Here is a 12330-nt window from a genome sequence, read left to right as displayed (position 1 = left end):
CAGTACCTGGAGTTTTCCTTGGAGGTGCCCATCCTCCTTCGTCATCTGGCAGAGAATTCCCCTGCTCAGCTCTCTCCCTCCAGGGCTTTGTCTGCTCACCTCTCTGGAGGGCCTGCTGGGACTTTGTGCCTTCCTTCACTCCAAAGCTCTGAGAAGTGCCTGATAAAGATGGGATTTTCCAGCTTTTCATGGCACGAAGCCCTCAGAGGAGTTGCCTCAGCAGTGACAGCCGCAGCAGCAGGCTCAAACATGGAACAGGGATGAGCTGTGCTCCCTTGAAGCCGTGCCACAGGTGCCTGGGAGGACTGGGAGCAGGGATGGGAGACTCAGAGCAGTCAGGGCTCCTCTTCTGCTCCGTTCCCAGCACGTGCACTGCTGGGTTTGCTGGGCAAACTGGAACTGACCCCACGGGCAGAGCCTGGCTCTGGGACTGCCACCAGCCCTGCCAGGGAAGAGCAAACAGGAGCCTCTTGCAGCCAAAGCAAACACGACAGTTCCCAGGGATTTTCTGGAGGAGACCTTCATTGAGTTTACATCCCTTTCAGATGTCCTTTTTTTGTGCCTTCTTCTCTTCCCCACCAGAAATTTTGCTTATTTCTTTTACCAAAACTGTTAAAGTTAAAGGAGAACCTTGGAAAGAGGAGGCAACGGTCTCTGGGAAATAACAGTGACCCAGGGAGGAAAGGGAAGAGAATGGGCCACTCCTTTGGATTTCTAAAGGCACGATTTGGGGTGGGGCAGACACCAAAGACAAAGAGAGCAGCACATGGCTCTTGGGGGGACACCACCACTTCACCTGAGCCCTGAAATCAGGGGGGCAGGGGCAGGCAGGCAGGACCCCCAGCCCAGAGCAGGGGCTGCCATGGGGGACAAAGCCTGGCTTTGGGTGGCCAGGGAGAGGAGCAGAGGGAGCTGGGAGCCCTGTGGCTCTGCAGAGCCCGGCGCTGTTTACTGTGCTCTGTGGTTGGATTACACCACGTACAGTAATTCTCCTCGCACTGCCAGTAATTTCACTGACTTACCAAGCAGGCATCATTTCCTGAAAGTCAGCCCTGGACTTAGAGGAAGTAAGAGCCCTCTGACTAAACAGTCTATGCAAATCTCCAGGCGCAGGACGGCTCTGCAGGGCCCTGGGTCTCCATTTTCCCTCCTCTGCCTGCTGCATGTTGGCTTTTAAAGCCCCCCGATGAGCCCCGGCTGTGAATGGACCTTTCTCCACTTTCCGCTGAGCACCCTCCCCCTGCTGCTGCCTCCCGCGCCGACAGCCCCCCGAATGCTGCTCTAAAATGTCCCAAATGCAGTTCTGGCTGAAGTTCCCATCTCTTTACAAGGTAAAACCTCATTTTTCCTGGGTTTTTCCTCATGTGTTTGGTCCCCGGGAGTTGTGCAGTGGCTGCAGAGTTTTGGGAGTGACACCTCTCCACGTTCAGTACCGGGAATAGATAATTTTTTTTTTTTTTTTTTTTTTTTCTGTCCCAAAGATGTAATTTCTGTTTTGCTGGAACCTGCATTCCTGGATGCTATTCAGTCAGTCAGAACTCGGTTTCTGAGTGTAGAATTTGGAGGGAAGGAACTCTCTGAGGATTGATCCGTGTGTTTGTGTAGGTGTGATGGTTTTGAGGGGTTTTATTTCCAAAGTTAACGTGGGGTGCAGGAAGCACCATCCAGCCAGAGCTAAACCCTCCACACTGTCAGTTTATTGTCCCAAATTTAGACAGACTTTGGGGTTTGGCAGCTGAAAGATTTTATAGTGATCATCTGCAGCTGCTGATTCGGTCACTCCTGAATAATAATTTGCTTAATCTGTGACTTTTGAGGTGCCAAATCTCTCTTGGCTGGCAGTGTGGCTGTAATTGTGGGTGTGTATTTGAGTGTATAGATAGGGTTTTGGGTTTTTAATAAAACCCCCTCTTCACTTGGGTGCTCTGCAGCGCAGTCATCCAGAGCTGCTCTGCAGACACTGTTTCCTCAGTGTCTGGATTATGAGAAAATAAACCATTTCTATTGATGGCTTGATGGAAAAAATTATTTTTAGGATGCTTGTTCTGTCTGTATTTAGACTTCACCTGTTCTTTCATTATTTTTAACACTTTGTTTTGACTGAGGGAGCTGAGCTGTTCCCAGGGGCTTGGAGAAAGATCAAGTGTCTGGGCTGGGGTACCTTGATTTTTTTTCCTGATCTTTTCTAGGGAGGTAATGTGTCATAATCCCAGTTTTGGGATAATGACAAGAGTACCGTGTGCCACAGTAGCATTAGGTTGTCCTCTGCTCTGAGACCCACCTGCAGCTCTGCCTCCAGCTCTGGGTCTTTGGCCCAGGAGAGGCCTGGACCTGCTGGGACCAGTTCAGAGGATGCCACAGAGATGCTGAATTCCAGGAATTTTATGTAAAAAGCAGTTGCAGAAAAGTATCTGAAATAAAGATTCTGCCTGTCAGAACAACTTCCATCTGGTGCAGAAATTTGACTTCCACTGAAACAGAAGTGCTATTACTGTAGAGCCTCATGTTTCTAATGAGAAAAACTTAAAAATCTGATTAATCCATCTGAAACAGGGACAAAATGACACGTTTCAAACCCCAGTGCCTGAGCTGACCCTGACCACAGGCTTTTGGTTGAGGTGATGATCCTTCCTTTTCCCTGAGGTCACCAAGGCAGCTGCTTCCGTTTGCAGCAGATAAACGGGCGGTGTGATTAATCCAACCATGGTTTGCACTGGTTGTGGTTATCCCTGGCCTTGTGTTAAACAATTACCCTGGCTTTGGTAAATTTACAGAAGTTGTTGGGGTGGGGAAGCTGGCAGGTGATTAACTTTAGTGCTCTTTCTTTAGATAATGCAATTAGTTAAGACAAACGAGAGATTCTGGAAGTTTGTGACTAATGCTGGCAGAGGATGGGATCACTGCATCACTTCCAGGAGGAGTATTGTCCTCCCTCTGCCTTGGAGGCTGGTTTCCTCTCCCCAGCTCAGCCCAGTGGTGGGGCTGGAGTCTTCCCTGGTGATGGAAGGGTCTGGGTGACATTTGGAATGTTTTGGGTTGGGTCACAAGGCTTTCCTATATCCTGTTGCTATTCCAGCCCAGCCCTTACCTATTGTTGGGAGCCCGATGGCCGCTCTGTGCTGCCCCACAGCCTCCCTGCCATGACATGGGTGTGCAGATGTTTCCTTCTTGCCCAGCCTCTGTCAGTGCCCTTTGCAGGTGAACAAACCCTGCTTGAAGTGTCTCAGCACTGGGTGGGATCTGGGACCATCTGGATCCTGCACAGGGTATTGCTCTGGCCAAGGCCAGACCACCCAAGTGTTTTCCTGCTTTCTCGAGTGTGAAGGGGAGTCCAGGGATCCCTTAATGCCAAGGTGATAAATCCAGGTGCCTGTTCAGTCTCTGGATGCCTTGATTTCTGGGTAATCCTAAAATAGCCACAGAAATATCAGCAGCAGGAGCTGCCCACGAAGCGCTGCCCTCTCTCCCTTAGGTCCACTAGTTGGTAATTGAGGAATCCAAACTCCCCAGGTGACACCTGCCATTGCTGGAGAGCTTCCAGCACCTGCACTGATGGCTGCAGGGCACATGCTGCCCAAACCAGACATCCCTGGGAAGAAGGGGAAAGGAATGTGTCCCAGTGCTTTAAACACTACAAACCCATAACTTTTGATAGCAGCTGGAGGGGGCCTGACCCAGCTCTTGGCCTGAAGCAGGCTCAGCTGCTCGTGGGTTTATGTCACACAGGGATAAGTGACTTTTAAGAGTGTTTGGCTGCCTTTCTGCCTGTATTGGGAAATTGGCTCTTTACTGGAAGTGAGCAGTGATTCCTCCTGTACCAGCCCCTGGCTCCACTGGCAGCAGCCTGTTGGGTTACCCTGGTGCTCTGGCTGGGCTCTGAGGAACCACCTGTGCTGGCAGCATCTCTAGGGCCACCAAGACAGACCTGTTGCTCCATTTGCCCTTCCTTTACGGACAGAGGCTCATCTCCTGCCAGATCTGAGTGCTGGAAGTACATTGCTCTTTAATAGCAGCAAAGTTTTTCTGCTTTGACAAAATTTGGAAACGCTATTTGGTGTGAGAGGACGGCTGAGGTGATGGGATGGAGCTGGGGATGGGTCTGTGCCACAGCGAAGAACACAGAGCAAGAAGTGTTTGTTGGGTCTTGGTCCTTGCCACCTGAAATAGGGAAACCAGACATGGGCTTGATGTTAGGGAGGGGATCGATGGCTCTTTCTCAACCAAAATCTATGTGACTCAAAGCAACAGCATCACTGGGCTGGCATGAAATAAAACAGTTGCAAACCATCCAGCCAGGTCACCAGAACAAGAGCAAGGGCAGGGCCTGGTCCCTGTGGCTGAAGCATGTTCCTTGTCCAGGCTGGGGCTGGCTCTTGGGAGGAGGATTGGTAGATCTGCCTGGATTTACCTAGATTCAAATCCAGGTGACAGCAGCACTCCTTCCCCTGCTCCTGGCAGCCTCGTGTGTGCAGAACCTGCCAGGAGGAGAGGGATGTTTCCCACGGGCTCCAGGTAGTGCCACACTGGAAACTGCAGTGAAACAGCCACGCTGTGATGGAGTGTAGCTGGGTCTCTGTGGGCCCCAGCACATGAACGAAATCCTCGAGTCCTTTGGGGTCAAGCTGAAGCCTTTGCACCCCTCAGCAACCTTTTTTAATCAAGTACAAAGTGGAGTTGAGCGATGCCTCGTTGGATGCTCCTCTCTCTCCCAGTCCATGGTGACTGTGTATCCACACTCCTGGCCAGGGCTTTTCCTGCTTTTTCAAGGAACAGATTTTCAAACAGCACCACAGAGCGTGTACTCAGTTCCAGGTTAATATCTGGGATCTGTGGAGCGCAAAGCAACGGGCTTGTAGTGTTTAAACCACTGGGACATTTTCTTTCATTGAGCAGAAAGAAATGAGAACTTGCTGTGTGTGTGAGGAAGGAACTCTCTGGTTTCATCCTGCCTCCTCCAACCATGGCCGTGCCTCTGTTCCAGGATTCTTCATACCTCGATGAGCTCTCCAACAACAACTCCCTCTTCTCGTCCCCCCCGGATTCCCTGTCGGAAATCGCGGATCCCAAGGACTTCCTGCCCGCCGACAGCCTGAGCCACGTGCCAACACTATGGGATGTGAACACACCGCAGCAGAACCAGATCGAGGTAGGGGCTGCTCCTTTCCCGTCCTCCCAACAGGCACCAGGCACCTCAGGCTTCATCCCATAGTGGTTTTACCAAGGAATTAAGAAACCAACCCGGTTCCTTCGGGTGAAGTTTGAGGTGTGGTGATGTTATTTTGCTGTTAGCAGCTTCACTGGTGGAGGGAGGGGGTGAAGTGGTGTTAAGTCTCCTGGAAGCAGGAGGGAATCCCCTCTCAGTGGGATTCATGCACTCTTGCAGAGTGCAGTGCAGGCAGGAGCTCTTTCTCCTGGCAGCCATGGCAGGTAGGTGCATGTCGCTGTCGAGGCAGCGCGGGAATGAATAGACTGGACTCAGAAGGCTGCTGAGAGTAAAATTCCTGTTTATTCAAAACACACTGCTCTTTTATGCAGAGCTGCGTGAGGACCAACTCCATTGGTCCTGAAGTGAAAACATCCCACAGCACTATTGCAGAGTGCCTGATGCACAGTGATAGAACTTAACTGTAAACAATGTGAATAACAAGAGAGATAGAGAATTATTTACATTCTTTTCCAACTCTTTCCCAGTTTTCTGCCTGGCTAGAAACTCTTGTTTCTTTCTTTGACTGAATCTGAGATCCACAGGTGCATCCTGTGGAGGATCTATCCCTAAAACATTCAGCAGGTCCAGGGCGCTCGGGAGTGCTGAAGGTTTGGACTCCAGGAAAACTACCCTGACATGGATCATTAACTTCCCCCCACAGCAGCACCTTTTGTTTGTTCATCAGGGCAAATAGTTCAGTAACAATGACTAAATAACTGTCTCAACTTAAGACTCATTGTTTGTGTTTACTTTGTGAGTGCAAGTCCCTGCAAGCTTTTACATCCCAGAGTTTTCTGGGGTGCGGGAGCTCCTTGCAGTCCTTCAGCACCACCTGATTGTGGCATTTTTTGGGCATTTTCACCAGCCTTCTGCTCTCTGCTCTGCCTCAGCTGGAGGACTGACATGGGCACCACAGGCTGGCTGGCTCTGGAGGTTGTTGGAGCCACATCATCCACATCCACTGGATCTGGGTCTCAGCTCCTGCAGCGCCTGTCCACCTGTGCCTCACATTTCCATTGTGTGTCACTCTCTTAGGAAGAATGAGAGAAAAACACCAAAAGTGGCTACCCCAGGAGGCAACTGGGGTAGTCACTGCTGCATTTTGAGGCTCTGCTGTGCTCATTTTCTCTGACTGTGCTTCCCTGAGCGGTCTGCAAGCCTCGGACCAGTTGGAACTTGCAGTTTGAGGCAGCAGGAAGAGAGCTGAGCTATTGGAATGCAAGAAATGGCTGCAGTCATCCCAGGCTTGCAAATTGGATGGTTAAAAGTGCTGGAGAGCAGATGCATCCCCCAAGACAGAGGAGCCACATGCCACATTGCTCCTGTTCTCATATTATTGTTGGGTTTTTTATGTAAAAGCCTAAATCCCTGCAGAAACGGTTCTGTGGTGGGCTCTTTCCAATCGTGTGAACTCTGGTGGAGATACTCAATGCCTAGAAAATCCTGGAGTTCTGTGTCTGTGGAGTGGACAACAAAAACTTACTGGGAAATGCTGTTCTAAATCCAGCATGAAGAAGAAAACAAGGGAAAAATAAACGTTATGTGAGACTGACTTGTGTGACCACAGCAGGATCTCCAGCAGAGTCCTTGTCCCTGTGCTCTTCCTTGTCCCTAACCCATGATGTTCCTCATGCCCTGCCCTCTCCCCTTGTGTCCTGCTGAGCTCTTGGGCTCAGATAAGGCCAATTAACTCCTTTGAATTCCATTTATAAACGACTTCCTTTGGAAAGGAATCTCCAGCTAATTTTGAATGTTGTCTTATCTGTGTTTGCTGAGGCAGTTGGGGCAGGGTTGCTGCTTTTTTAGGGCTGTTTTTTAACTGAGTAACATTTCCTGAGGTGGGGTCAGTGAGGTGCCTCATGGACAGGAGATTTTGGTTTCATTTTTGTGTGGAAGTGGCAGCATGTACCGGGACGCTGGGTAAAAGTACTGCCAGTTTGATTCACCACTGGCCTCTGCGTGCTGGTGTGGGACATCAGCAGCTTTGATAATCTTATCCCTCCCCACATCACTACACCATCATAGTTTTCCATAGAATTGCAGGAATTTTTGCAGTCACTAAGCTACTGTGATGGAACATCCATCACATTACATCCCAATTCCTGTGATCCAGAACATCACTCATCTGTGGCTGTGCAGCCAGTTCTGACCCACAGTCCGCTGCTGGGTTATCAGGAGTGTAGTTTTGCTAGAACCTTTGTCTCAGAGACTCAGACAGAGCAGGAACATCAGTGCTTCACAGTTCTGATGCTTGGGACATCCCAGGAGCCAAGCTGGATGCATCTTGGGGAGACCCATCTGTGGATCCCAGGTACAGGAACAGCCTTGTACTTTGTCCTCTTTAAAAATAAACATTCCTAGCTCACTGAGAATCCCTGGATTGAAGTGCCCAGTGGTGAAGTTGGAGGTGGTTTGAGATCAAAGTGGAAAGGGCTGCCCACAGAAGTGCCTCTGTGTGCCAGTGGGGAGAGCTGTTATCCCAAGGAAAGGAGCTGTAGCCAATATGTTGGCTCTGTTTATCACTCAGGAATGGGCAGAGAGGGAAGAGCTGCTACTCTGTGAAATATTTTTGCAGGAGCAGCAGACAAAACATCTTTTATTGTAATGGAGTTGTGAAATAACCTTTTAAAAATAGTCCCTGTCATACATTGTGTTTTCTGTCATCCATCTCGCACGTTCCCAGTGTTTTTAAGGCTGGGAAGCACAGCCCAGCCTTGGAAGCCTGTGACTGGAATTTGTGAGCTGCTGATGCAGTTTTTTGTTGCTCATTCACAGTATGTTCAAGATGTGAGCAGCCTTCTCCCAGCTCAGAACCCAGGGAAGGGATTTACAGAGAGAGGGGTTGGCTTGGCAGCCACGTGGGACTGATTCCCTTCCCAGGGAAGGGACTGCAAGGTGGGACAAAATGGAGAATAATGCAGAGAAGAAAAAAGTGGAGTAAGAGCGAGGCTGTGATTGTGCAATTGTTGGTCTCTCTCCTATTTCCAGCCCTGTGCTCTCATGGATCTGTGTTTCTCTTCTCTGGATGTCCTTAGCACAGAGGGAGGAGAAAATCAAACCAGGAGGTGAGGGAGGGTAGGGAAAAGCAGGAATTGTGCAGGTGGATGATCCATCTCCCACTGCAGTTTGGCCCTCACAGCACATTCTCACCTGTGTGGGTGGTTTTCAAATGCCCCAAACAGCCAAGGTTCCTGTTGCTTCCTCTGCAATTCCCGAGGTGGAATGCTGAGTGCCAAAGCTGGTCAGGATAGCAAAGGTTTGTACTTTGGAGATTTTTGTGATGCAAACTCAGCCTTGCATTTGCTTCCTGCTGCTGGAGCTGCGAGTACACATCCTGCCCTTCCAGCAGCTCCTGGCCTTTCTCCTGTCTGAGACCAAAATGAGTTTGGATTTGTAGGTGGGGATGTTTCACCTGCTCTCCAGATTTGCTGGCACTGAAAACATTTGTTCTGTCCAGCTTCCTTCTGGTAATTCTGACTCAGGCTTCCAGGAATGGAGGGTGGGTTTTTTTCTTTCTTCTTCTTTTTATTTTTCTTAAATTTTATTTAAAAATAGGAGTGTTTATGCCTAAGACCTTCCCATCTTTCTCTGCTGCTGGTGGAGCATGGGTCTGTCATTGAGCCTGGCGCTCTGCACAGGCTGTAAACTTGGAGCAGTGCTGCTCCTGGAGTTGCTGGTTGGTTTGGATGCCACGAGCTGCTGGCCTGACCTTGTACTCTGTTGGGAAATTCCAGGGTGAATTTGTTTGTGTGGGAGCAAACAAAGGATCTCCTCAGCCCGGAGTGTCTCAGGAGCTCTCTCCTGGCGAGCTGCACGCTCCAGGGATCACAGTGTCCAAGGGTCTTTGTTGGTGCATCTCCATGTTTGCCCCTCCTCACCTGCACCCTCTGTGTTGCAGCTGTTCCCAGTCAGCACCGCGTTCCCTGGCCTGAACAGCTCCAGTGACCACGTTCCTGCTGTCCCCAACACCCCACTCCTCATCAGCTACCAGGTGAGAGCCGTGCTGGCCTCAGTGGGATGTTTCCTGCTGACATCCCAGTGCTGGGGGGAGCACTTCTGACCTTTTTGCCTTCAGAGGGAGTGAGACAAGAAGCTGGGACAGGCACAAGTCCCTGCCCTTTTCCAGAAGTGTGTTACACTTGCCAGAGGGGGCTGTGTTAAGGGACACTTTGGGCTCTGAGGACTTTGCTCTGTGCTGTGGGCACAGTGCTGGGTGTAAAGCTGGGCCAGGTGCCTGCTCAGGGTTCACATGACCCCACAGCCCATGCCAAAAGTGGTGCAAACTTCTTTCCCCAGTTTGGTGAGAAGCAGCTTTTACAGCCCCTGGGGTGGGCTCCCACTGACGGCTTCCCTTAGTCTGGGATGAGCTGGATTGTGTTTAAGGGAGGTGTACTTTGGGGGATGGTTTCAGTGGCAGTTTGAGGCTGGGCACAGCACTACACATGTCTGTAGCTCAGCAAGAACATTAACATGGGGTAAACGCTGTTTTCTTCAGTCTCAGGCTCCTGCAGAGGAGGAGGATGAAGGTGAGGAGGAAGAAACGGAAGAGTTGGGGCAGACGGAGACGTATGCAGAATATATCCCTTCAAAGTGTGAGTGTTGCCTTGGGAAGTTCTGTTCACTCCATTGTAGACCAACCTAATATTTAATTGTGTGTTTGCTGTGGCACCTCCCAGGCTTGTGGTTTTCTAGGCAGAACTCTACAGCCCTGGGCTCTGGCTGGGTGATGAGCTCTGAGGTGCCACTGGGAGTAAAGACCTCAGCTGACCTGTGTTCTGTTTTGTCATTCAGCCAAGATTGGGAAGCACCATCCTGACCTGGTGGTGGAGACGAGCACCCTGTCCAGCGTCCCCCCGCCTGACATTACCTACAGCCTTTCCCTGCCCTGCTCCGTGGCTGACAAAGGCTCCCTGTCTGCACTACAGCTGGAAGCCATCATCTACGCCTGCCAGGTACCTCCTGCACCTCAGGTGGATCACACCTGAAGGAAAATGCCTCTTGCAGGGACAGGTGTTCACCTGGGTTTTAAAATGACTCGTAATTTGGGTGATGAAACTCCTTTGGCATTTTAAATGCCTTTTGAAGGATTATTTGAAGCCAGGAGCTTCTGTGCGGTCTGTTCCCCAAAGAGGCAGGAACCCTGGACTTTTCTTGCAGAGAGTTTTACATTTTGGGGTGCTTTTTCATGAACTGCCACTTGTGAGCATGATCATGACTCCTGACCTGTCCTGCTGTTGTTTGTCTGAGCGGTGCAGGTGCATCTGTGGGATGTGTGAAAGGGTTAAGTGGTGCTTACATCAGAACTCTTAGCAGAGGCAAATCTCGTTTAATTTTCAGTTCTGTTCTTGATTTTGCAGCAACATGAAGTTTTATTGCCCAGTGGGCAGCGAGCTGGGTTTCTGATCGGGGATGGTGCTGGAGTCGGGAAGGGCAGGACTGTTGCAGGCATCATCTTTGAAAATTATCTTAAAGGGAGGAAAAAAGCTCTGTGGTAAGTTGTTGTTTTTTTTTTTTTTCCTCTTTTCCCGTAAGACCTTGGAGTTAGTTTGGGTCTAGAAGTAAGGAATTCTTTAGTGCTGATGTTGGCTTTAGAGTTGAGTCATGCTGTGGCCTTGGGTAAGTCGTTTCCACCTCTTAGAGCCTGACTGCTGCCTGTGAAATGGGAATATTCCCCCTGCAGCAGCCACGAGAATGAGTCACTGTGAAATAGCAGGTTTTGTGCTCCTTGGGGTGAGATGTCAAGCCTGGCCCCGCTCTCCCTGGAGTCCTGGAGGGTTGTTCCTGGGTGCAGAGCCAGGAATGTGGGGGCTTTGCTTTGCTGCAGGTCACAGCCTGTGCCAAGGGGCAGATGGGCTGTCAGATCTCACACTGGGGGGTGTGGGCAGTGGCAGACGTGAAAACTCTGCACAGCTCCTCCTGCTTTAATCAGAGCTGTTAATCACTGTGTGCCCAGACTCCCCGGGGACATACCCAGCCCCACTGCTGGGGGAGATAAGCAGCCCTAGGAGGAGATAACCACCCCACATGTCCTTCCCAGGTTCAGCGTCTCCAATGATCTCAAGTACGATGCTGAGAGGGACCTGAAGGACATCGAGGCCTCCCACATTCCTGTGCATGCTCTGAACAAGGTAGGAGAGGAGCTGCACTGCTGCTCTGGGAATCAACTCCCTGGAGCACTTGGAGGCTCTGGCTGAGCATGTGGAGCAGGATGAGGCTCGGGCTCTGTTCCCTCCTCCCATCCAGCTCTTCCCACTCGAGGCTCCAGCTATTTTTATTGTGGAGCTGCACAGGGAGCACAGAGCTATTCCCTCCAGGGAGTGGGAAGTGTCTGCAGGCAACTGCAAGTTCAGCAGAACTGGAACCTTCTTCAGCATTCCTAAGGAATCCTATGGAGAGAACAGCTCTGTGAGATGTGCTCTGCTCTGCTGGGCCAGCCTTTCCCAGTGCTGGTTCATGGAATCACTTCTCAAAGCTGTAGGGAGAACAGAGATGCCTGGACTGGTGTCTGTTGTGGCCTGTGGTCGAGTCTCTGTCCAGAATCTTCCAGTTCACCTAAATCCTCTCCTCTTGTTTTAATGGTATTGAACAACCAGCTTTTACAAAGAAACCACAGGTGTTTGACACCTCTGAGTGTGCTCCGCTAAGAAATTGAAAGGGATTTTGTGTTCAGCCCCAAAAGACTTCAAATGGAATTTTCTTCAGCTTGGGACCAAGCCTTTCCCCCTTGTACTTCATTACACCCGTGGGAGAGGGACCCATGGCGGCGATCCAGGCAACAATCTCACCTGGTCAAAGAGAAAATGGTTTTCTAGAAGGAATTGAAGCAGACAGGAAGGGTCAAAGCAATGAAGGACTCTGAATTGTTGCTTAAAAAAAGGAAGCACTTTTTTTGCCAGAAAATCTTTGTCCTCGCACGGTCCCCGCAGTTCACTGCAGGCTTCCAGATGTGCTGACACATTGGCTGGGGCACTTCTCCAGGCATTTACAGTTCCTGTCATCACAACATTTCAGTGCCAAACACAAATGCTGAAGACATCAGCTACCAGCAGCTTTTTGCCTGTTCTGAGTTGAGGCTGGGATTTGTTCTCAGGGAGGGAATGCGTGTCCATGGGCTGGCGGCACGG

At 50.4% G+C, this 12330-nt stretch overlaps 1 protein-coding gene across 4 annotated transcripts in view; it reads left to right on the top strand.

Annotated features, from left to right (window-relative positions):
• The window catches only part of SBNO2 (strawberry notch homolog 2), a 54778-nt gene that overhangs the window by 23290 nt on the left and 19158 nt on the right, over positions 1–12330 (top strand). For 3 of the 4 annotated variants that reach the window (XM_030256698.4, XM_030256697.4, XM_072919482.1), the window contains exons 5-10: positions 4982–5146; positions 9105–9197; positions 9702–9798; positions 9998–10158; positions 10564–10697; positions 11244–11334. In XM_030256698.4, coding sequence (XP_030112558.4) covers positions 4982–5146; positions 9105–9197; positions 9702–9798; positions 9998–10158; positions 10564–10697; positions 11244–11334 — 741 coding nt within the window. Of the gene's footprint in view, positions 1–1107; positions 1332–4981; positions 5147–9104; positions 9198–9701; positions 9799–9997; positions 10159–10563; positions 10698–11243; positions 11335–12330 lie in introns of all 4 variants that reach the window. The other variant, XM_030256700.4, reaches the window with a different exon arrangement.

The sequence above is a fragment of the Taeniopygia guttata genome, chromosome 28, assembly GCF_048771995.1.
Source record: "Taeniopygia guttata chromosome 28, bTaeGut7.mat, whole genome shotgun sequence".
Taxonomy (NCBI): domain Eukaryota; kingdom Metazoa; phylum Chordata; class Aves; order Passeriformes; family Estrildidae; genus Taeniopygia; species Taeniopygia guttata.
This window is presented reverse-complemented; position numbering and strand designations above follow the sequence as displayed.